This window comes from Gymnoscopelus microlampas, assembly GCF_963454915.1.
Source record: "Gymnoscopelus microlampas genome assembly, chromosome: 17".
In the NCBI taxonomy this organism is placed as follows: domain Eukaryota; kingdom Metazoa; phylum Chordata; class Actinopteri; order Myctophiformes; family Myctophidae; genus Gymnoscopelus; species Gymnoscopelus microlampas.
Genome location: NC_139954.1, coordinates 1,408,448 through 1,434,997, shown reverse-complemented (window position 1 = coordinate 1,434,997; position 26,550 = coordinate 1,408,448). Strand labels below are relative to the sequence as shown.

Below are 26,550 nucleotides of genomic sequence, written 5' to 3'. Positions count from 1 at the left end.
TCTAGCCAACACCAACTCGGGACTCCTGAAGTGGAATGGGGTTTTGAGTTATGGAGGTGGAGAGGTGTGGGCTGGCAGTTGGGGGGTGGGGTTTGTGGGAGTGGGGGAGTATTGCAGGTGGTGGAGTTGGGGGTAGAGGGTACGGAGGGGGATTATGTTGAGGGGGGCATGAGTCAGTTAGGCCGGATCATATAGAATACGGTCTTTGCGATGCGAGTGTGGTCTGGCCAACACCAATTTGGGACTCCTGAAAAGCTGCCCTCCACACTCTCCTATCTAGCATCAGGGTTTTGAGCTCTACAGTGTTGGCTAAGCTGTTACGCCGAAGTGCATCTACGTAGGGGGTGCACTTCCTGTCTTTCCTGGCTTTGCCCTGGGTTGGCTCCCATAGTGTCAGTTTGCTTGCCATTAGTTACAATATGGGTGCCTGACGCAGTGCCCTGCCTCATCCTTCTCTCTCTGACTTTGTCTGTGACACATGGTAGGTTCCCGTAGAGGACCACATTTCTGATTTGGTCCGTCCATGTGACTCCTAGTGCCATTCATAGCATTATTGTGTAGACTCCATCCAAGGCCCTTTCCTGTTGTGCTGTGATGGTCCATGTCTCAGCCCCATGCAGCAGTACTGACTCAACTGTAACTATATGAACAGCCGCCTCTTGAGGTCTTCTCCCATGTCTGATTTCCACACTCTCCTCATCCCATGCAAGGCATTCCAGTCAAGTGCCCCCCGGACCTTCAGGTCCTGCTCCATTGAAGCAGTCCAGGCCCAGGTTATTTGAAGGACTGCCTCAAGTCCTGGACTGAGGCACTGCCTGGACTGCCTCAAGTAGCGTGTCTCCATCATCTGAACCATCTTCTCAGGAACTCTGTAGGCCCGGAGAATGTTCATCAGTTTCCCCCGGTGGATGGTGCCAAAAGCCTTTTGGAAGTCATGAAGGTGATCACCACTGAAAGATTCATCTCCTACTCCTTCCAGTATCCTCAGCACCAGTATCTGCCCGTCTGCTGTTCGCTCTGGGCGGAAGCCGTTCTGCGAGTTTCTCAGTACAGGGTCTAAGATGGGTCTAAGACGGTTGAGGATCATCCTGTTAGACGCCTTGGCGACTTGTGAGCTCAGGTTAATGCCTTGGAGGTGTCCGTCTTGGTGAGGTCGCCTGACTTTGGTACTGGATCGATGATCATTTTGCTCCACAGCTTCGGCAGCTCACTAGACGTGTGTGCTTGATGAAATCCAACACCACCTCGTCTATGGGCACATACATCAGAACCTCTGCTGTCACTCCATCCTCCTCTTGCCTCACTTGATAGTAGCCTTGGCCCTCTGGTACTCATCCATGGAAAATGATCCATGATCTGGTATGGGAAGGTCATGGAAGACAAGAGCATCGGATCATCATCCTCTTCTTCTGCTGGTACCATGTTTCAACTCGTTCCTCTGTGCTTTCTCCCCAGATCTTGGAAGTCTGAGAAGAGCTTCTGCCAGAAATGTAATTGATGAGCTTCCAGCTCTTGCCATGCTTCTGTTTAACATGCACCTTTTTAATGTCCCTGATCTTTTGGGTCAGCTCCTGTTTTTCGGGTTGCATACACTTGGTATAGCTCCTCCTTCCTCCGCTTATATTCCTCCCTCAGACCCTCTCCTTTTTGGTCAGCGACAAAGCCCCTGTGTGCTGCTCTCATCTCCTCCCTGGCTTTGGTGGTTCTAGGGTCAAGGCATCCGTCTTTCCTCCTTGCTTATAGGCTCGTTAAGACATTCAATGATCTTACATACTATTCCACTATCCACACTGGACACAAGGTTGGTGATCCAGTTGTATGTAGTATGCTGGTTGGGGGGAATGGGGGTTGTGGGAGTGGGGGGGTATTTCAGGTGGTGGAGTTGGGGGTAGAGGGTATAGGGGGGATTATGTCAAGGGGTGCCTGGGCCAGTTGTTTTCTAGTCCACCTAATTGTATTCCTGTTGTCCTTTTTGTACATTTTATTTGTAAGCACTTTCCTTTTAGATTCTTGTTGTGAGCATTGCCCTGCAAACTTTGTTTTGTTTTTGAATAAAATAAAAAAGCATTCAATGCAACTCAGTGGTGTGTTCTACCGTGTTACGCTGTATACAGTGCAGATTTTTTTGGAAGAAGGCGTATACAGTCTACTAACCATTCCATCCATTGAAAACACACTAGCGTATACCCACAACCACGCGCATTTCGTGCAGGGAATGATTATCGTATACCTCAACAAAAAAAATAAATAGACCACACCACTGATGCAACTGTTTTCAGCTGTAAATGTATGTATTTGCAGCTAGTACTATTTGTCATTATGTAGTTAAGCAATCACTTTACATTGAATGCAAAAGCTCCTATCTGCAGAATTATCCAGGAAAAGTGGGGAAAAACCTCCTATCTGCATTTGCAATATGAAATCAGTGTAATTAACATATAATAATGTAATATAGTCCAGACATCCAGAAACGGTGTATTATGTGATGGGTTTCATAAAAAAATAGCATTGTGCAAAAAAAATACAACATTTTGTAGTTTTCTTTTTCATTTTCCCAACAATTAACATTTTTCAGATAGGAGGTTTTGCGTTTTGGCCATCGATAGGAGCACTAGCCAGCAGCACCTCTTCCCCTGGTGACAAATGTTTGGTCTGACACTACCTGGGCCTATATAGACCTACCTCAGGTGTGCCAAATTAGGCTAAAACCAGACTCCGCCCACCACTAATTGAAATGATTAGAACCACAGGGTCCAACTCAACCCACTCCCAACAAGAGAGTGAGAGGATTTTCTACAAGTGTGGTTAACTAGATCTATAGGGATGAAGGACACGAGAGGAACGGCAACAGTAAACGTCATCATTCCGTCCTGAAGTTTGAAGTGACCAAAAGGTTTCTGTTAGTCTGTCACTAAGTCTTATGTCATTAGAGATGACTTGATGGGATAATTTGGTTTTTTGTGTGAATGGTAGGATTGTGCTCACTGAGTCGGTCTAAAATTGTCCTTTTTGTTCTCCTACATAGAAGCAACAACATGGATATTCAAGGCAGTATGCTACAAAAGAAGTGTTGAAGTTAGCGAAATGATTAATCTGTCTTATTGGTAAACACACCAATGAGTCTAGATATTTGTTGTATAAAAACAGCTACAATGACAACAGTGACAGGCAGCGTGGAACGTTACCAACAGGTTAATCTGAGTTCCCAGAAGTTTTCGCCAGCTCTGGCGAGGAACTTCTGGGCCACAGCCCTGGTATTTGTGGGCGGGATGTACGTCACGCTCTGAATCTGAGCGGACACGCCTCTTACCGGTCTGAGAGCTGTGCAACTCGTCTAAAAAGTCCGACGAGAGGCAAACAGCAGTACACAACAATGGCGGCCGAAATTTCTCAAGGGGAAATTGCTTCCCGTCGATCCTATTTAGATGCATCACCCACTGCATGTGGATCCCGCCCCCTTTTCTTCATTGGCTGTTGATTTGAATCACAACGCAGTGGCCGCGCCCCTGCTGTCCAAGCTCCGACGCTAACCCTCCCAGACTACCAACAGGTTAGTGAAGCCAAGAAGTCTTTGATGGCTGTGCACTAGTTTATCCTGTAGGGTAGGGCCCCCCCTAGTGACAAAAGTGGGAAGTTCAGGCAACAGTTGTTTCATAGTTGGATCACTGTGTAATATGCTCCAGTTCTGTGTGATGATGTTACAGTTCTGAATAGATTGTCTACTACTGTAAGGCAATACTAAACACTCATTTGTAAAGCTTTGCTCGCAAATGAATAGGAGGTAATGCTCTCGGTACATTTGTTTTGTCTGAATACAGTGCTCAAAATGCAGACCCAGTAAAGTGTGTGTGTGTGTGTGTGTGTGTGTGTGTGTGTGTGTGTGTGTGTGTGTGTGTGTGTGTGTGTGTGTGTGTGTGTGTCTCATCTCATTCAAACACCAGCTGTCTGATTTTCTCTTGGAGAAGCTTTTGTCTAAGGAGAAGTCCAACAAAATAATCAGACAACTGTTTTACAGGATAGACCTATCCTAGACTGTTATCACTAGAAAAGTGATATAGAAAAGTGATATAAAAAGTTGGATTACTTTGAGGAGGCCAAAGCTCATTACATGCCCAAAGCCATTCATAATAAATTGCTCATTAGAACAAAATGTCATGATGGCTGTGTGTGTACCGCTCTGCAGGCACGCCCTGTTCATGGTTTATTATTAAATAAGACCTATATGAGAACCAAAACAGTCTAAATAGAGTTTATTTGAAGTATACCCTTGTGCCTACTGTATGTCCTGTAAGCCCCCTGCTGTGCAGCGGTCATCTGTATTGATATGATTTCTCAAAGGATTTAAACACCCAGAGGCGAGTGTGGAGTTCTCTTCACGTTTGAGTAAAATTATGACGCCCCCTTGGCTTAGGACGCAGTAGCGTGTGGTGTCACTCATGAGAAATAATATCAACTATGAAAGACTTCTTTGGTATTTTAATTTTGCTACACCAAAATGAAACACCACTTTTTGTATTTTAATTTCGTTAAACTTAAACCACACTGTAGCCTTAAAAGTACAAATGTCAGCCGTTTATTATGATTTTGTATTGGTCCAGGCTAATAAACTAAAATACCAAAGTGTTTCATTCTTTAAACACGCGTGCTACTGCGTCCTAAGCCAAGGGTGGCGTCTCCATTTTATTCAAACATGAACAGAACTCCACACTGGCCCCACAGAGAGTTGCATGTGCTTTTTCACACCTTACAACTGACTGATCTACTGTACTGACTTTAACTTACAGTCTGTAGTAGTCTGGACAACAATGTTTAGTGAACAGTTACAGTTCATTAAACACACTTTACCGAGGGGGACACTTCATTAGTACATCTGAACTGACTAAAGGGATCTATCTATTCAGGAAGTTAATTGGTTTCGTTCACATTAAAACATCCAAATGTCTGAACCTGCGGTTCCTCTCGTAGCCTACTGAGCGGGATTACTAGTGCAACAACACATCATCAGTAGGGTAAAACTAACCTCTCTCACGACGGTCTAAACCCAGCTCACGTTCCCTATTAGAGTTTGTTGTGAGCAAGTTAACTCTTTAAGTCTTCATCAAGGTCTAACAGTGTGGTTAACTAGATCTATAGGGAGGAAGGACATGAGAGCAACGGCAAAAAAAACAATAAACGTCATCATTCAGTCCTGAAGTTTAAAGTGACCCAAAGGTTTCTGTTAGAGGGAGTTTTCTTTTAGTCTGTCACTGCCTCTCATGTCATTAGAGATGACTTGATGGTATGATTTGATTTGTTTGTGTGAACGGTAGGATTGTGCTCACTGAGTCTTAACATGTCCTTTTTGTTCTCCTACATAGAAGCAACAACATGGATATTCAAGGCAGTATGCTACAAAAGAAGTGTTGAAGTTAGCAAAATGATTCATCTTATATGTCGTATTGGTAAACACACCAATGAGTCTAGATATTTGTTTTATAAAAACAGCTACAATGACAACAGTGACAGCGAGGAAAGTTACCAACAGGTTAGTGAAGCCAAGAAGTCTTTGATGGCTGTGCACTAGTTTATCCTGTAGGGTAGGGGGGGTGCACTAGTTTATCCTGTAGGGTAGGGCCCCCCCTAGTGACAAAAGTGGGAAGTTCAGGCAACAGTTGTTTCATAGTTGGAACATTGTGTAATATAATCCAGTTCTGTTTGATGATGTTACAGTTCTGAATAGATCGTCTACTACTGTAAGGCGATACTAAACACTCATTTGTAAAGCTTTGCTCGTAAATGAATTGGAGGTAATGCTCTCGGTACATTTGTTTTGTCTGAATACAGTGCTTAAAATGCAGACCCAGTAAAGTGTGTGACTGCCTGTGTGTGTGTGTGTGTGTGTGTGTGTGTGTGTGTGTGTGTGTGTGTGTGTGTGTGTGTGTGTGTGTGTGTGTGTGTGTGTGTGTGTGTGTGTGTGTGGCTCATCTCATTCAAACACCAGCTGTCCGATTGTCTCTTGGATAAGCTTTTGTCTAAAGGAGAATTCCAACTAAATCATGAGACAACTGTTCTACAGGATAGACCGCTATCCTAGACTCTTATCACTAGAAAAGTGATATATAAAGTTGGATTACTTTGAGGAGGCCAAAGCTCATTACATGCCCATAGCCATTCATAATAAATTGCTCATTAGAACAAAATGTCATGATGGCTGTGTGTGCACCGCTCTGCAGGCACGCCCTGTTCATGGTTTAACATTAAATAAGACCTATATGAGAACCAAAACAGTCTAAATAGAGTTTATTTGAAGCATACCCTTGTGCCTACTGTATGTCCTGTAAGCCCCCTGCTGTGCAGTGGTCATCTGTATTGATATGATTTCTCAAAGCATTTAAGCACACAGCGGCAAGTGTGGAGTTCTCTTCACGTTTGAGTAAAATGGTGACGCCCCCTTGGCTAAGGACGCAGTAGCGTGTGGTGTGAAATAATATAAAAAATTAAAGACTTCTTTGGTTTTCATTTTTCTACACCAAAATGAAACACCACTTTTTGTATTTTAATTTTGTTAAACTTAAACCACACTGTAGCCTTAAAAGTACAAATGTCAGCCGTTTATTATGATTTTGTATTGGTCCAAGTTTAAGTTGAAAACCCACCTCTTCAGGAAACACTACCAGAATTGCCAGAATTATTTCTGGCTATGTTGTCCCAGTGCCAGAGTTTTTTTTAAAGTAAAAAAAAAGTGCTTTGGAAGCAAGATACAGCCTTTGTCAGTTAGAAGTTAAACAAGGAGTGGATGGAGCTGCAAATCTTCAGATAATGATATCTTCGGTTCTGAACATGTTTTTTTAATATTTTTACTTTTTTTTCAAAAACATGTCAAACACGTCATTGGCACGTTGTGCCATAGCGGTAAAAACACGTGAAACACGTTAATGGCACTCAATGAGTTAACTAGTTGTACAAACTTGTTTTATTGGATATTGTTTATTCGATACACTTATTTGTTTTAGCTCTTGCTCATTTGATTTTCCTATTTCCTACTCTTAGTTGCTTGTTCTAGAAGAGAATGCACTTAATACTTCTGGTGATTAGTAGCTTCGTTCCCTACCTATGTTGAATGCACTTATTGTAAGTCGCTTTGGATAAAAGCGTCTGCTAAATGACTGTAATGTAATGTAGGTGAGTCAATACAGTAGGTTTAACCCCCAAAAATGTATACAGAAGGTTTTTCAATGGATTCTGGTAGTATTGGGCATGCTAAGTAACATACTAAAAGTTTACCAAAATATACTCAGCAGAAAGCTGCCATTTTCAAGATGGCGTCCCAGGTGCCTGCGGGGAGCTTAAAATGGCTATATGGAAAAAATGTTGCAAAGGATTTTTCAACAGATTATGGTACCTATGATTATGGTAGCTAGACATGCTTAAGAACATACTACAAATGTAGGGAAATATACCTTCCTGAAAGGCTTCATTTCCAATATGCCGTTCAAAATGGCAGCCGGGAGCTTAAAATCTCAATTTATTGTGGCACCTCTACACATACAAAAAATCTTGGAAAAAAATCCTTTTGATGATACTGATTTCACCATTTGAATCAGTTTCATTATGGACCTACGTTTCACCTATCCAGACATGCCCAAACGCATGGGTAGGTCTGCAATCAAGGCAGCTGCCTCTGGCATCAAGGCAGCTGCCTCTGCAATTAAGGCAGCGATATTTAAAGGTTCTATGACATTAATTTTCTGTTTTTTAATTGTCTCCGCCAGGCCGTAAGGCATGGCAAGAGAGTATGTTTTGCACCCCGTCCGTCCGTCCGTCCGTCCGTCCGTCTGTGACCAGCTAATCTCTGGCACCGTTGCCTTGATCGCTCCCAAACTGTGCACACACACTCCCTGGATGCCAATTCAGAACCTCTACCCCAATTTCTTTACATGGGCCTGTTATAGCGCCACCAGGAGGCCGCTTTTTGCAAAACATTTTTTGACAGTACTCCTACAGATTTTGTCCAAACGTCACGCAAATCGGTAAACAGTATCTCTATAGTCATTAAACAAAACGTGTCTTTCAGATTTTTCATATTCCATCCTGATTGGTTAAGAATAGCCAAAGTTTGCAGGAGTGCTTCATTTTGAACAAAATGCCTTAAATCATGAACACAGCATGCAATTTCCGTGAAATTTTGCACGCACATTCCCACTAGGCTGAGGAAGAAATGCCACTTGACATTTTTCAAATCAGCCTCATGGTGGCGCTATAACAGGCCGATTCGTGTTTTTATCTATAATTGCACCGATCTGTGTAAAACTTTGTATGTGTACTCCCTAAAGGCCAAAGGAAACACGTTTGCCCTGCATTTTTCACAGCTGCCTTTTATAGCGCCACCAGGAGGCCGACTCATGTAAAACACATTTTTGGATATTACTCCTTCAGATTGTATCCACATCTCACTCAAATCGGTACACATGATCTCTATAGTCATGTAATCAAGATGGATCTGTTAGATTTTTCATATTCCATCCTGATTGGCTAAGATTGATATCTAAAGTTTGCAGGAGTGGCCCGTTTTCAACAAAATGCCGCAAATCATCGCCGGGTCCGATTGCGGTGAAAGTTTGCTCACACATTTGCACTACAATGAGGAAGACATGCCACCCTTCCACATTGCCCTGTTATAGCGCCACCAGCAGGTCTAATTTAACAAAACACATTTTTGGAACAAAATGCCTCAAATCATGAATGCAGCGTCCAATTGCCTTCAAAGGTCTAAGAAGAAATGCTACCCTTTTCACATTATAGCGCCACCAGGAGGCCACGATAACCTACCTGACCTGGCGGAGACCTGTGCTCTGAGGAGCACTTTTTCTAGTTTTTTATGTTTTTTGGGAGAGTGAAGTCACATGCCATTGCCATGACCATGTCAACTTCAGGAATGTGACAATCCACAAAGCAAGTTTCTTCCAGAGGAGCCTGAGGATGATGATGAATGAAGACCACAATAAATGTGGCATAATTGTGTTCAACACCAAAACCACCTTTCTAGGTTGAATAGTAACCAATTTTAAGATATAACCAATTTAAGCTCCAGGCAGCCCATTCATTTTGAAAAGGACGCCTTTCCAGCAGGTATGTTTACCTGATTCTTTGCATGTTCTTATGCGTGCATAGGGTACCAGAATCTGTTGAAAAAGCCTTTGTAACTTTCTTTTTGTCTCCGCCAGGCCGAAGGCATGGCAAGAGAGTAAGTATGTTTTACCCTCCGTCCGTCCGTCCGTCCGTGTGTGTGTGTGTGTGTGTGTGTGTGTGTGTGTGTGTGTGTGTGTGTGTGTGTGTGTGTGTGTGTGTGTGTGTGTGACCGTCCGTCCTGTCCGTGTGTTAGCAGCTAATCTCTGGCACCGTTGGCCCGGTCGCTGCGAAACTGTGCACAAACACTCCCTGGATGCCAATTCAGAACCTCTGCCTCAAATCTTTCACATGGGCCTGTTTTCCCATTACTCCTACAGTTTTTAACCAAACTTCATGCAAATCGGTACACAGTATCTCTACAGTCATGTGATCAACCCTGATCTGTCCGATTTCCCATATTCCATCCTCATTGGCTAAGGTTGACTTCCAAAGTTTGCAGGATTGGTCCGTTTTGAACAAAATGTCTCAAATCATGAATGTGGCGTGCGCTTTCCGTGAAAATTTGCATGCACATTCCCACTAAGCCGAGGAAGAAATGCCACCCTTTTCACATTGGCCTATTATAGCGCCACCAGGAGGCCACAATAACTTACCTGACCTGGCGGAGAGCTGTGCTCTGAGGAGCACTTTTTCTAGTTTCATTTGAGATATAGCCATTTTAATCTCCCGGCATCCATCTTGGACGCCATCTTAAAAATGACAGTATTTTTTCCTAGAGTTTTTGCATGCTCTTAAGCATGCATAGAGGTACCATAATCAGTTGAAAATCCTTTGTAACATTTTTTCCATTTGAGATATACTGTAGCCATTTTAAGCTCCCCGAAGCCATCTGGGACGCCATCTGGAAAATGGCGTCTTTCTGGGGAGTATATTTTGCTAAACTTTTAGTATGTTATTCAGCATGCCCAATACTACCAGAATCCTTTCATAACCTTTTGTATAATTTTTGTTGGGGGTTAAGTGACATTTTCTCATATATTGACTCACCTACAGTGAACCTGGTGCTGTGTGGCAGAAGAGGAGCTGAGAAGACTTCTGCCGCCAACGCCATTCTGGGTCAAACCAAAGACCCGGGGTCTGGTCCTTCTACAGAGTGTGTGAAGAGACAGGGGGAGGTGTGTGGGCGGAACCTGGTGGACCTGCCTGCCTTGTGTGAAACATCTATGGACACATTTATGAACAATGCATGGACATGTGTCTCTCATTGTGATCCTGAAGGCGTCCATGCCTTCCTGATGGCTGTTCCTCTGGGTCCTCTCACTGATGAAGACAAGACAGAGTTACAGAGCCTCCAGGATGTATTCAGCTCTGAGGTCAATGACTTCATCATGGTTCTGCATACTGTAGAGTCTGATTCAACCACCCCAGCAGATGAAGACACCGACTTCCAGACCTGTGGAATCCAATCCATTGTCTTCAACATTAAGGACAGCACACACGTTCCTAAGTTGTTGGATGCTGTAGAAAAGATGAGACCCCTGGAGGGTAGACCACCCTGCTTCACAAGAGACATGTTGTTCAAGGCCCAGACGAAACGCATCACCAAGCTACAGGCAGAGCTTAAAAAGTTTGAAAAAAAATGCAGAAGTGAGTATTTAGTTTGTTAGCTTATGTGTGTCATATTTCATCTGTTGTGCATATTGATAATCTGTTTAAAAAGTCAGACAGGCTCACCACTGCACTTCATTTAAATCGGGTAGCTTATGAGAAAAATGCACATTATTTAATAGGCCTTGTAGTCTTCAAATTTCCCAGCAACTACTGTGCAAGTACCAGTCTGAAAATTGTCTCAAGTACACTCTGCTAGATCAAAACAGCTTTGTCTGTCTATGCACCTTGAACATACAATGAGCTGCAGATTACTTTAGAATCACCTTTGCGTAAATGTAAAGGTTTTTTATAAACCTCCTTAAAAGAAACCTGTCATCAGCCTTGACTTGATATGGACTTTATGTGGACCGTTTTTTGTACCAAATGGTACTGTCCTGGCAAAAATAAAGGACACATCAAAATAAAAACTTCAGTTTTAACTATGTAACAATTGTACTAGTAATTGAATATCTCTTTATATTTCAGGTGATAACGACAACCAGAGCAGAGACTGCCTCAGGATGGTGCTGGTAGGGAAGACAGGCAATGGAAAAAGTTCCTCAGGAAACACTATTCTGGGTCAGAAGAATAGATTTCCATTCAAGGCCTCTCAAAAGTCAGTCACCAAGTGTTGCGATATAGAAGATGGTGAGGTAGATGGCCGTCCTGTTGTTGTAGTTGACACACCTGGTTTGCTCGATACAGATCTGCCCAAGGAAGAGGTTAATCAGGAGATGATAAAATGCATCAGTCTACTGTCCCCGGGGCCTCATGTGTTCCTGTTGGTGGTTCAAATTGGCCGACTCACACCAGAGGATAAAGAGTCATTGAAGCTGATCCAGAAAGCCTTTGGAGTAAATTCCAAGATGTTCACCATCATTCTTTTCACACGAGGAGACACATTAGAGCGCGAGGGTCAGTCCATTGAGGACTACATCAAAGAGTGTGATGATCCATTTAAGAAGCTGATTGCTGACTGTGGAGGAAGGTACCACGTCTTCAACAACCACGATAATGACAACCGTAAGCAGGTCAGTGATCTGCTGGTGAAGGTTGAGGAGATGGTGAAGAAGAATGGAGGGGGATGCTACACCACTGAGATGTTCCAAGAAGCTGAAGCAGCCATTAAAAAACAAATGGAGAAGATGTTAAAGAAGAAGGAAGATGAGATTGTGGCCCTGAAAACAAAACATGTAGAACACATTCAAGCATTGAATAAAGAAATGGAAGCTGAGATTGAAAAGGAGAGAGAAAAAAGAGAGGCACAACTTAAAAAAAAGGAGGATTCTATTAAGAAAGAGCAGGAACAATTGGAAGAGGAGGACAGAAAAAGGAAGAAAGAAGAGGAAACTGAACGAAAGAACCGAAAAGAAAGAATTGAGGCCTTAGAGAGAGAGAAACAATTAGCAGAAGAAATGAGAAAAGAACGAGAGGCTTGGGAGAACAAACAAAAACAATTGCAGACGAAAAGAACCAAGGAAGATCAAGAGAGAAAATAAGAAGATCAGAAGAAAATAAAAAAGCTTGAGAAAGAGCTTGAAAAGGAAAAAGAAAAACATGAAAATAAAATAAAAGAAGAAGAAGAAAAGGAACGACAGAGAGAATATGAAAAACAGAAAAAAAGAATATGAAGACGAGGCCAGAAAACAAGCACAAGAGCAAATCAATGAATTCAAAGAAACTCAGCAATGTGCTCCATCTGCTGAGATCATTATGTAGAATACACATCTAAAACACATGCTGTGTAACTGATTATAATATATTCATCAGTCAATCACATGGTTTGACTGTGAAATAAAGTTTAATTAGTACATCTTCATCTTGATTATGTAAAACTATGTGTTTAATTAGTCAAATGTTGTATTGATTATGTAAAGAAACGATTTGCAGATCTGCTATTTAACTAGGTGGGCTCAGCTGGTGATCGGCTCCATTGACCATGAAGCTGAATCATCAGTCCTCACACATCTCTCCTCCTGACTTTGACATCTTTATTGATTATTAACATAGCCTATGTCCTTTTAAATCTATGTATTGAACACCTGGTATGAACACTTCAGTAAACTCCTTGGTAATCCCTATCAGCAGCCAGTGTCGACTTAAGCGCTCCATTCTATAACCTAAAGGTTTCTGACAAACTACCTATCAGGACAGACCCCTTTTCAATGGATGAACTGCAGTCCATCATCAAAGGAATCGGCAAGTCAAACATACCTGGATCCGACGGTATTGCTGCCTTCATATAGAAGCATGAATTATATCATGAAGAGCTCATCATGTCCTGTAACGAAACACGCAAGGGCAACAAACCCACCGCCTTCTCCATATCTAGCCTCATACCTTTACCCAAGAAAGGCGACCTCCAGCAGCCTGGGAACTACAGAGGTATATGCTTGTCAACCATTGCTTCCAAAATCTACAATTATCTTCTGCTTAACCGGATAACACCTCATATTGACCCAGTTATCCGTAGGAACCAAAACGGTTTCCGTAGGAAAAGATCAACTCTAGCACAGATTCTTGCTCTAATGAGAATAATCGAAGAATTTCGGGTATCAAAGAAGAAAGCTTCCATCATTTTTGTAGATTTTTGTACAGCATTCGATAGCGTGAACAGCAAAGAAATGGTGAAAGCAATAGCAGTGATGTATGAGAGCCCTGTCTGCTTTGTGCAGAGCATTGAGGAACCAACAAAGGAATTCCAGACAACCACAGGCATCCTTCAGGATGACACACTTGCTCCTTTTCTCTTTGTCATGCGAGGCAAGCATTAGACACCATCTCCTCCAAAAGGTCTCACAAAGTCAGAAGTGTCTGACCGACCTTGACTACGTAGATGACATCGCACTGATAGCTGAACACATATCCTCTGCTCAAGAGCTTTTAACATCACTAGAAGTGTCAGCTGCTTCTGAATGAAGACTCTGATCATCCAACCATCTGCTCTATAAACGGCAGTGCCATCAAATAAACTGAGGAATTCAAATACCTTGCATCGTATGTAGTCAGTACGATCCAAGGACTTCCTGACAAGGAAAGGACAGGCCTGGAGTGCTTGCAATAAGCTACATCTTATATGGCAGTAAGACATCTCAAGAGCTACGAAGATCAACCTGTTCAAAGCCTGTGAAAGTATCCTTCTGTATGGTGCCGAAACATAGACAATGAATAAGGAGCTTCGGGATCGTCTTGACGGAACATACACAAGACTTCTCATGCGTGTCCAGAACCTTTCATGGAGGAACCATCCCACTAAAGCTCAGATTTATGGTGGCATCCCTTCCAACTCAGTTGTTGTGGCACAAAGAAGACTCTGCTTTGCTGGACATTGCCACAGAGCAAAAGTCCAGGTCATTTCAGATATTCTTCTGTGGAGACTACCATGCCCATCAAGAGGAACCAGACCACTCACATTTCCAGATGTTCTGAGTAGGGACACAGGACTGACTGTGAATGAACTTGGGGTGGCAATGAGCAACAGAGACCAGTGGAAGCAGCTTGTGTTGCAGATCTCGAGGGCACTCGAATGATGACGATGATGAGCTATGTATTATGAATTATTAATATAGTATATGTCCTTTCTTATCTATGTATTATTGATTATTAACATAGTCTATATCCCTTTTTATGTATTATTGATTATTAACATAGTATATGTCCTTTCTTATCTATGTATTATTGATTATTAACATAGTATATGTCCTTTCTTATCTATGTATTATTGATTATTAACATAGTATATGTCCTTTCTTATGTATTATTGATTATTAACATAGTATATATCCTTTCTTATGTATTATTGATTATTAACATAGTATATGTCCTTTCTTATCTATGTATTATTGATTATTAACATAGTCTATATCCTTTCTTATGTATTATTGATTATTAACATAGCCTATACTTTCTTATCTATGTACAGTATATGGTATGTAGTGGTGCCTCCAAACACCAGCACTGTGTTTCTGTTTTCTTAGAATTGCCGTGGATTAAAGTTCTGGATAATGTACTACATTACATTACATTACAGTCATTTAGCAGACACTTTTATCCAAAGCAACTTACAATAAGTGCATTCAACATAGGTAGGCAAGACAACTACTAATCACCAGAAGTTTTAAGTGTATTCTCTTCTCAAACAAGCAAAGAGCATACCTAGCGCTAAGGTAAAAGTGCAATATATCAGCTACCTACTTTCTTAAACAGATGAGACAAATAGGAAAATCAAATGAACAAGAGCTAAAACAAATAAGTGTATCAAGATCCAATAAAACAAGAGCTCATACAAATAATTGACAACAAGTACTGTAGGCAAGGCTAAGGGGAAGGGTAGTGTTTCCTGAAGAGGTGGGTTTTCAGCCTGCGGTGAAAGATGGGCAGTGACTGCTGTCCTGACATCAGTGGGGAGTAGTGTTTAACATTTTCCGGGAAATAGCTCATTTTAATTCCCGGGAATTTTCAGACCTTTTCCCGGGCTTCCCGGGAATTCCCGTTAAAGGGTAAAAAAAAAAAAAAAAAAAAGTGCCCACTAAAATGCATTTATATGTAGATACTTAAATAGACAATTTTACATCGAGGTGCCCAAATGTCCCTATTGTGTCCACCTATGAACTTGCACTAATAATGACTTAAGTTGATTTTTTAAATCAATAAATATAGTATTTCTTAATTATGAATAATTATAGCTTGTAGATTGGCTATTTTCACCATTTTACATTTTTAAAAGGAACAGTTTTTCCACCCATCAGCGACATTATATAGTCTATATATGGCTCTGTATCAGTATATGAGTCAGTTTGAGCAGATTTCGTTCTAATTTGCTACTATGACTGCCTATGAATTTCATGGGCCTGGGTATGGCCACCTGGCCTGGCGGAGATCTGCCCTGTTGCACAGTAGCACAGCAGCAGGTGAAGACAATTAACTTAAACGAGGAGCTGCGCTGTGCACCCAAAACGCACTCAAACAATGTCAAACTATCACATTCTAGCTGCTGAAATAAACGTTCCATTTGTATCATTGTTGACAAGAGAACAGAACATGGATGTTGTTTGCAAAAGGATTATTTATGTATTGTCCATCAGAGCGCCGGTGAGGTCACAGCTTATCTCTACTTTTGTAGGATATTGATAGCCTAAACTTGTAATTTGTTTGCAGTTATTAATTTATATTAGGCTACTTGCTGAATATTAAGACTTCCCAATTTTGGGATGTATGTTGTCAAATGTATTCATCTATATTTTGTTGTTGATCAAATGTCGGGTTTTGTAGTGTGATTTTGATGTGCACATGCATGCGCTGCCACTGACAATCAAAGAGACAGGCAGTTCACTTGTTCTACTGGGTAGTTCTAGTAAAATGGTAGTTTGAACGTTCTAAAATGCAAGTGTAGGTAGGGTAGGCTACATTAATCGGACCACATCGGTCTAATACTTTCTCTCTCTCTCTCGCACGCGTTCTCTCTTGCTCTCTCTCTCTCTCCAGCTCTCTCCTCTCTCTCTATCAAAAGCATTGCTTGGCTTGCGTGCATTTTAAGCTGGAATATAGGCTAGATCAAACCTACCTACTGTTTATGCAGCGTTTCACTTGGTTGAATCTCAACTAGTCAACTGTTGTCTACGGATTAACGCATGCCTCCCGTTGTCTACCGTAGTGACAGCAGAGGAAACGGTGAAATCAGCGTGCGCAGGGCAAGCAGGGGGGATCACGGCCACTTGTGTTTTATTTTGTTCATTACTGTTACATTCAGTGCGTCCCATATTTCACAACGTGACGATGGGACCCTGCCCTGGTCGGCAACGCCGCAAGTAACTTGGCTAATTATAATAGTAATTCCTCCGCGCTGTAGATAGGCCTTTCGACTTATTGTCTCCGCCAGGCCGAAAGGCATGGCGAGAGAGTATGTTTTCCACCCCGTCCGTCCGTCCGTGTGTGTGTCCGTGTGTGTGTGTGTGTGTGTGTGTGTGTGTGTGTGTGTGTGTGTGTCCGTCCGTCCTGTCTGTGTGTTACCAGCTAATCTCTGGCACCGTTGGCCCGTTCGCTCCCAAACTGTGCACACACACTCCCTGGATGGCAATTCAGAACCTCTGCCCCAATTTTTTCACATGGGCCTGTTATAGCGCCACCAGGAGGCCGATTTGTGCAAAACACATTTTTTTACATTATTCCTACAGATTTTATCCAAACGTCATGCAAATCGGTACACAGTATCTCTATAGTCACGGATCTATCCGATTTCCCGTATTCCATCCTCATTGCCTATGGTTGGCTTCCAAAGTTTGCAGGATTGGTCCGTTTTTAACAAAAAGCCTCAAACTATGCACGCAGCTTGCGATTTCCGTGGAATTTCACACGCACATTTAGCAAAACACATTTTTGGAACAAAATGCCTCAAATCATTAATGCAGTGTCTGATTGCCGTGAAAGACCTAAGAATAAATGGCACCCTTTTCACATAAGCCTATTATAGCGCCACCAGAAGGCCAGAGTAACGTACCTGACCTGGCGGAGACCTGTGCTCCGAGGAGCACTTTTTCTAGTTAGTATTCATTTCTAACAAGAAAAAAAAACTCTGGGACCCCGGGAACCGAAGTCAATTCCCGGGACGCTAAATAACCTCGAATTCCCGGGATTCCCGCATCCCGGGAATCCCAGTGTTAAACACTAGTGGGGAGTATTACTTACTGCCTTGGTAGTGTATAGGGGAGGGTGACATCTTTCTCTGTTACCAGTTTGTTATCCGCTTTTGTTAGATTATACTAGGTCATATGCTTGTATTTTCTTTTTCCTTTTTGTTTCGGTAAGACCCATATGGAAAAAAAGGTAGTAGAAACATGATTTCCTGTGTCCTCCAATAGTAAGTCTTTATTTATGTCATATGTCATGTAATGTACATATTCCATTTTATATGTATGTCTTATATGTGAACTCTTGAAAGTGTCCCCTTTCATATAATCCTCATATAAGAAAATAAAGCGAATTATGTATGAATCAAGTAAACAACATGTATGTGATATATGAGTTAAGTACATGGCAAACTGCCATTTCCTTACACGTTCCATATAATGTTTGTAGTTTTCAATTATATGAGATATATCATTTTCATATATGAATAAATACCATTATATATATATGTATTTTGTACGTTTTTATGAATTTAATTTACAAGAAAGGTAGGCTTCTTGTATATGATTTTTATAAGATTCCCAGTGAGCCATAGTCGGCTATTAGACCTCTGTCTAAAACAGGGTTATAACTGGTCTAACAGTGAAAGTTTTTTAGCGGTCTAGGCTTAGCCTAGACGTTGATTTTCTGTTTTTTAAGCGCCTATATATAGACGTCTATATTATAGACGTCATTTCAACGGCTATAATATAGACGTCTATAAATAGACGCTTAAAAAACTGCTAATCAACATCTAGGCTAAGCCTAGACGTCTAAAAAACTTTCACTGTTAGACCAATTATAACCCTGTTTTAACCAAGCCCTTAGACGTATTTTAGACGTCTAATAGCCCGAAAAATGCTCAGTGGGTTGTTATATGTCAGCCAATTAATATTACCTTATAGTTATAAAAAACATATACTTTTTATATGTGAAGTGTTTGATAACTATGCTCTCTTTATGTTTTTTTTATAAGATTCTTAAATGTCATTAAATTAGCAGTATTAAAAAAATACACTTTATGAACCTAACCCTAACCCTAACCCATTATTATGAGCTGTGAGTTAAATTCATACAAAAGTAAATAAATGAAAGTGAACAATAACAATAAAGATTTTAACAGTTTCCAAAATGTAAACTGCAAACAATATAATGCACAGCCTAGTGAACATACCATTCCCAAAATATAATCCACAATATACCTTAGTCTTAGACATTTATTTAAACAAAGCAAAACCCTTAAAAACAGACTTTCTTTCAAATGGAGATGGCGAATGCAAAAATTCTTTAATCTGTTTTTTTATGTCAAGACGTCTTGACTGAAAACATTTTACTGAAGTCCCAGTAGAGAAGTCCTCCGCTAACCCTATCCTAACCCATTATTATGAGCTGTGAGTTAAATTCATACAAAAGTAAATAAATGAAAGTGAACAATAACAATAAAGATTTTAACAGTTTCCAAAATGTAAACTGCAAACAATATAAAACAACCATATAAAATAAAAGCCATCACAATTTGTGTAAAATCTGAACCTGGAACAATAAAATGCCAACAAACATATATATATATATATATATATATATATATATATATATATATATATATATATATATATATATATATATATATATATATATATATATATATATTCCAACCTTAACATCATCTCTGAAATTGGTGCTGTATTGACCCAGATCGCTTCAGTTGGTAGCTGCTTCTCCCACATGTCCATACTGCACTACCCTGGTGCCTCCAACCAGGGTAGTGCAGTATGGACATGTGGGAAAAGCAGCTACCAACTGAAGCGATCTGGGTCAATACAGCACCAATTTCAAAGATTTATTCACAGTTGTACATTAAATATGATCAAGGTTGAAAAATCCAACGTGTCTAAAGTCTGTGTTGGTGAAGTCTAGCGTGGTGTTTTATGTGCAAGTTGGCATGTCACCAAAACATTCAAAAGTATGCCCTCAAATAAATAAATAAAATGAAGGACTCCATATTAGGGTACTGGTATCATAAATTAACAAATAACTAGATGATACCCGGTGAAGGGCGCAGGCGAAAGTAGTTTTCATAGACCTTGCTGCATGTTTCTCGTGCGAAACCTGCAAAACCTGGCAACGTTATCTCCCATTGTTTGACACATAATGGCTAATAATAAGCAGAGATTTGATGAAATTGAGAAACAGGCTTTGCAGTTAAGTTCAGATGGTAATGGTCAATGGCTGTGTGAAAATTCAGAGCAATTGCAGCCACTGAGGAGAACCGGGCAGCTTCACCATGACACCACCGACCACCGACGACGACGACAGAGGTTTGTCAAATTATAGGAGGATAAACAAATAAAACAACAGTTTACTGCAGAGTAGACCCTGGAAAATGTTTACTTGCTCGGAGCAGGTGTTTTGCTTTTGTTCCGCAGCTCTGTGATCTTGGCATTGATTGTGGTTCCGATGTGGGAGAGGGGTGCAGTACGTTAGTCCGACAGCGCATTCCTCCGACAGCGCAGCGCTCCGACGTTTCCAATACTAAACCCGAACCAAACCCGCACCCTAACCCTAACCGCACGCGGATGCCACATAGTCGGAGAAAAGGTCTGTCGGATTAACGCATGCCTCCCGTGGGAGAGTAGGGTCCCTGGCCACTTCTCAAGAGTTGCTCCTACAAATGAACAAAAGAACAACAAAAATGAAAACAATTAACACAATACTAACATCATGAAAACAATTAACACAATACTAACATCATGAAAACAATTAACACAATACTAACATCAGGAAATCCCCATTGAAAAGCTGAAAACGTACCGTAAATGGCAACCAGTTTGTTTTTGTCTAGAGGAAGACGAGCATCTTCCCACACCACGGTGGCCTCCTCGCAGGTTGCTCACCAATAGTACTTCGGTCGGGAAAACTGCTGTGAGAAGATGCCGGACATACACTGTGGCCGTAGTCGCATTTTGGGCATACGCCCATGCCAATTTATCTATTAATATGCCAGTCCCAGGATGGATCTCCATCTGTTTAGACAAGGACACAAGGTGACCATTAAAGTTAGACAATATGATTTGTTCAGCCCAACAGACAGAACTCCAACATATCCTTAAACTGTAAACAGTTTCACAGACATTCAATTAGTTTGACAGTTATTGAGAGTTGATTTTTTGTTTGTTTAATGTGGACCAGTGATGCCATCACACAAGACTATATAGTATATATGTTACAGGTAGATTGGCATTCCAGGGAGATTGGAAAAGAAGCGCTTATTTTCACCGCCCGTCCGCCCCCCAGGCAATTCTCTAGAACCAACGCTAGAGGGCAATAAAAGCCAGACATGAGTCCCACACCACGCACGCATGCACACGCGCGCAAACGAACACGGCCACATGCTTGCGCGCACACACGCATGCGCGCGCACACACACACAAAGCACAAGGGGGCGAGCCTGAGGGGGCTGGCTGGCGGGCTATGTTAGTGCAGCGAGTGGCAGTTGGGGCAAACGCAGTCCCCAACATCATTTACGATTCTGTCCCTATCGGTATATAACTCGAACGGCGCTGAGTCGACTAGCAGACCATCGGCCGGTCGTCGCGGGCACTCGCGCCTGGAGGCGCTCGGGCGCGACGACTTGGCCTCAAGGTCTGCTGAGTCGGCACGCCTCCGTCATGGTCCAAAACTATACTTTATCGGCGAAAAAAAGTAGTCCGCGGTTGTTTGAAAAAGTAATGTCCCAATCGGGAGTCGAACCCAGACTCCCAGTGGTAGTGGATGGGGAGTCCAATAATTATCGAAGTGCACCACTGAGGCCGGTATGTATGTATATCCATGTTGTCGTTGTCGCCGTCCTCGCATCGCAGCCCCGCCCCGAGCCTAAAAACAAGTGCTCCACTTCCAATCTCCCTGGAATGCCAATCTACCTGTGACATATACATTGATTCAGTGCCTTCTGATGACATCACTGGTCTACGTTTAAACTCAATAACTGTGAACTGAATGAATGTCTGCAAAACTTTTTGTTTTTGGATATGTTTGAGAGATCACGTGCAAAATAAAGGATAATCAACTCCTAGGTGAGCGTTGAACCATTTGAATGCAAAACGCGGCAACAGTCTCTTAGACAATTGTAACATAGTAACATTTTGGACCAACAATGAATTTCGAACACGTGATTAGACGTGAGCCAGACTACCGTATGTGTGCATTCAACTGTTTTAACACACGCCTGCCTACCACTCAGAAAATCATATTCAGCCAGACCATGGTATAAGTGTAAGAAATGTAGCTCTTCCATAGTCATTAAAAGCAAGTCTGACAAGTTGTAGATCTATTTCTTGTGCTGTATTTGTTCATTAAAAAATCACACCCAGTGTGAAGTGGGCGGTGTGTGGTCATCACAACATGACTCACTTTAAAAAAAGGATAAACGACTTTTTTTAAAGTACTGCTATTCATAGGGCTGCACATGTGTCATGTGTTTCGCTAGCCAATCACAGTCCTGAATTTGCAAAGTCAGCCAATTACATTACAGTTAGTGGTGATGACACTAGCTGTAATGTGATTGGCTGACTTTGCAAAAGTATCGATTTGCATTAACAATGGAAGGGTTAGGGGGTATACAAATCTTTTGGTCGCTGTCCAAAACTCACTTATAGGGGGCGGCTACACCGCCCCAAAAACAATTAGGCTACCTTAGAGGACGTGGAGACAGTCAGTGATGGAGTGAGAGATGGAGTGGGGCGGGGTGGCGTTGAGTAGGTAGATGGAGAACTGGACTGTGGCGACCCTGGCGGGCGCTCCGTTGTTGTGGTAATCCTGGGTCTCATCCTCAGAGATGAAGACTGCTGAGCCACATCAATGAACTCCTTCATCCTCTTTAAGAGTTGTGGCACTTCTAGACAGTACCGAAAACAACAAATTAGTTATCACTCACCTTTATGACAAAGTAGCCTACTATAACGCAACCAGTTATTTAGAGAACAATATGTTTTAGTTGTCGAATGGTTCATTGAGTGATATGAATCACCTTGTAAAACCTGCTTCTTCAATATTACGTTCTCCTCCTTCAGGTCCTTGATCTCCCGTTTAAGTTCACGGTCACCTAGATTCTTTTTGGGACTTTTAGTAGCAGCTGAGGGAGGCTGAGATGAATCGTACACATCAAGGAAGTGTTGTGCAGCATCTCTCCTGGGGGGGGGGGGGGGACAAGAGAAAAGGACAAAGAATGAATTAAAATAAATTAGTTTTACACACACGAGAAGCTGCGACCTGCGCTGGCAGCCAGAACGCAACACTCCAGTACCCGGTGGAATCCGCTTGTTACACATTCTGCTTACATTGTACATGATATAAACTGCACCACAGGGATATGGTAAATATGTTTAAAGGCCCTGAAAGCAAATTCATCTCACTTTAACTTCCAATGACTGAGTCAGAATCTGAGTGTCATCATCCGAGCCACTCGAATCCTTCAGACATTTTGGGGGGGGGAGCACTGACTTCCTCTTTGTCAGCTCTACACATCCAGGTTCATCTTCCTTCAGCAGTGACTTCAATGTACGCGTTACTTCAAAACGAGAACCTAGAACTAAAAGGAGCAGAGATCAGATTACCTTTCATACCAAGACTGAAACTTTGTGTTGGTGGTGTGTTCTATAACCCATTTAGACCTGAGGTCGATTCTAAAAACGCCTTCTAAAGCCTGACCAAAGTTTTCTGAAAAACGTACAAATATTTATTCAAAAAATACAAAAATATATGTTGCTATATACTGTACATAGCAACAGGAACCCCAGAAGGGGTTCCCGTCCTGAAACGTATAGGTGCTAAAAGGGGTTCCTGCCCAAAATGGGCGATGCCTGCATCGAATACAAAAAAAAAATGTTGAGCTCTATTGGCATGGCAAAACAACTTGAGGGATACTTAATAAGGAAAAAAGTTTGGGAACCAATGTGGTAGAGCACAAGGGGTTTAACACTTCCGTGACGGCCGTCAGCCCACCCCATACGCAGCCTGAGTTAAGATCATAATGACCGTTTCCTGCTATTCCATTGGCCAGTGTCTCCCCCCTGGCTCCAGACGATCCGACCTTGTCCCCCTGCGCTGCGGGTCACAGCGGGGTATTCTATTGTCTTTTAAATAGCCTACCTATTAACATACCAGCTCACATATATTGTCAGACTACATGCAGGCAGAACATTATAAAATAGGCTAACTGGGAACGTGCATGTGTAACTTCACTAACTTGTAATCGTAACTGCAGATCATGTAAAAAAAAAGCGTATAAAACTGTGTGATCTGTAGCTTACATTAAACTCTTGAGTTAATGTAAGCGTCTCTTCTCCTCCTCCCTATGTCAGCGCAACAAGTGAACACATCGGTATGTTCCACAAATGTGCTCATTCCAGCTCTACTCCTATGCTAAATATCTGATCTACAAACATAAAACAGTCGCTGCCTGACAAGCCCTATGCTTCTAGATCAGATATGTTGGCGCAGCATTTTAAAACTGTGATCTGTAGCGAACACATTGGTATGCTTGACACTCCATCCGCACTGCCAGCGATGCGACACGACCCGACGCGAGCGGGCGATGAAATCTCATTAAAATACATGTTTTTCAATGAGACCGTCCTGACCTACAGCGAGCGACAACGAACCGCGCAGCGACGTCGTCCACCCCTCCTATTTTCGCTCGCAGGGTCTCTATTTGAGCGAGGTTTCGCGGCTGTGCCCCGTCCCCAAACACTTTTTATTGTTTTTTATTTATTGATTAAATACTTTATTAACAGATTTGTAAATAGTACAGAGGTCATAGAGTGAAAAAAAAAGTGCTTTGTGCCTGTTCGATATACATCTATAGTATAGGCTATTATTTTTTATTGTCAGACATTTTATAAAGAGTGGAGGAACTTGGATTGTCAAATACCTAGTGGACGGACAACACATCAGCTACTGCACATCACTTTGTTCTTCATATTTGAGGATTGTTCTAAACACAGTAGGCTAGGCCTATAGTGAGACCCTCATTACTTCATATTTTATTTATAGCCTATAAAGTTCGACCACCATCAAACAGTAGGCTACAGTGAGTGAAAAAAGCTCCGCTATTCAGTGGTGGAAGAAGTAGTCAGATATCATATTTTACTTAAGTAAAAGTAGCAAACATGGGAAGAAATAGGCTACTCTGTTACAAGTAAAAGGCCAATGTTCAGTAAAAGTACAAAAGGATTGGCATCAAAATATACTTAAAGTACCTAAAGTAAAAGTACTAAAATGTTTGAAAATAGGTAGCAGATCTACAAGCTCACAACGCATGGTGATGCATTGTGATCTTGTATATACAGTAGGCTATTTTCAAATAGCCTATGTATAAAGTTGGGCTAAAGTGGTTAATGTATGTTTTATAATTTAATAATGTATATCTGCAAAGTAACTAACTAAAGTTTTCAAATAATTGTGTAGTGGAGTAAAAGTAGGAACATTTGCCTCTGAGATGTAGTGGAGAAGTAAAAGTACTGAAATGTGGAAATACTCCAGTAAAGTAAAAATAACTCAAAATTGTATTTAAGTAGGCCTACAGTACTTGAGTACATGTACTAGTTACTTTCCACTTCCACCACAGCCGCTATTTATTTATTTATTGCTTCTTCGGGAATTGTCCTGAAAATGTGGGATACATAGGCTACATGTTTCCTAATGAAAATCTAAAATTCCTAATGAACTTCTGACTGATCGAAACGTTGACAGCAATACATAAATAGCGGCGCTTTTTCTACCAGTGTGCACTTATTTTTTCTATTTGATGAACTGCTGTTTGTCCTGCACCTGCGGGTGCGGGACTTGAGTGGATCATATGCGTGCACTATGTATCTTTTCATACAGTGAGTGAGACCCTCAATTCATTTAGGCCACGTTTATTTCAGTCAAACAGGCAAACATAGTGATGCCATAGAGGAATTGTTTTAGAAGAATTTAAGTGTTGTTTTTGTGCATGATGCGTAGGCTACTTGCGTAGACTATCATGTGCAGCATATGGAGAAAATAATATCTGAAGGAGGCCGTGTGCTGTGTGTGTGTGTGTGTCTGGCTGTCTGTCTGTCTGTCTGTCTGTCTGTCTGTCTGTCTGTCTGTGTGTGTGTGTGTGTGTGTGTGTGTGTGTGTGTGTGTGTGTGTGTGTGTGTGTGTGTGTGTGTGTGTGCTCCTATTATTAAGTCCACTCCTATCATTTATTCATTTAATAGCAGTGGTGGAAAGATTTGTATACATTTGTAAACTTGAAATGGGACATTGCACCATGAGTACTTTAACCTATATTTTGAAACCAATACTTTAGTACTTTTACTCAAGTACATGTTTTATTCCGGACTTTTGCTTGAAACAGAGTGTTTCTACATTGCAGTATTGATTCTTTTACTTAAGTCCAAAAATATAGTAGGCTACTTTTCCCACCATTAATATGATTGGTTAATGCTACGTCGCAACGCGATGGCCGATGCTCCATATCGTCCCAAATGAGGACAGTTTTTCGCGCGACGTCGCCGTCAGAACACTCGCTCGCTGGCAGTGCGGATGAGGTGTCACACATGTGCTCAATCCTGCGCAAAATATCTGATCTACAAGCATAAAACAGTCGCTGCGAGACAAGCTCTATGCTTGTAGATCTGGTCTTTTTTCGCCACTTCGCAGTGACAGGGAAAAGATTGGGTTGCCAAATTTTGCGAGGGAAATAAGCAGTCAGGTCTATGAACATTTTACTGCATGCGTTGCGTGTGTGTGTGCCCTGAGAAAACAGTGAGGCATGAAGCAGTAGTATGTATTTCTATCTGTCTCCTATATGTCATCATGATTTGTGTATGTGGGGATCTCATTTTAAACAAGCTTAGTGCTTTATGAGCCTTCCAGTTTAGTAGACCGTGTACAGATGTTTTTGATGGTGTGATGTTTCTTTTTATGTAACTGCCTATCGTAGCACTTTGAGATTGTAGATTGGCTATTTTCAAATAGCCATACGCCGCAGTAGATGAAACTTGTCACGAAGCCCACTTAGTCAATATTAGCGCCAGCCTCCCCAACCCATAGTTGATCAAACATATAGGTATTATAGGAGGGCCTACTCAGATCTTGACT

General features: G+C 41.6%; 1 protein-coding gene across 2 annotated transcripts in view; it reads left to right on the top strand.

Annotated features, from left to right (window-relative positions):
- The window catches only part of LOC311064026 (GTPase IMAP family member 8-like), a 44,725-nt gene extending 29,660 nt beyond the window's left edge, over positions 1-15,065 (top strand). For both annotated transcript variants that reach the window (XM_084083741.1, XM_084083742.1), the window contains exons 7-8: positions 10,162-10,755; positions 11,245-15,065. In XM_084083741.1, the coding sequence (XP_083939867.1) occupies positions 10,162-10,755; positions 11,245-12,257 (1,607 nt within the window). In that variant the 3' untranslated portion in view covers positions 12,258-15,065. The remainder of the gene's footprint in view (positions 1-10,161; positions 10,756-11,244) is intronic.
- Positions 15,066-26,550: the final 11,485 nt, after the last annotated feature.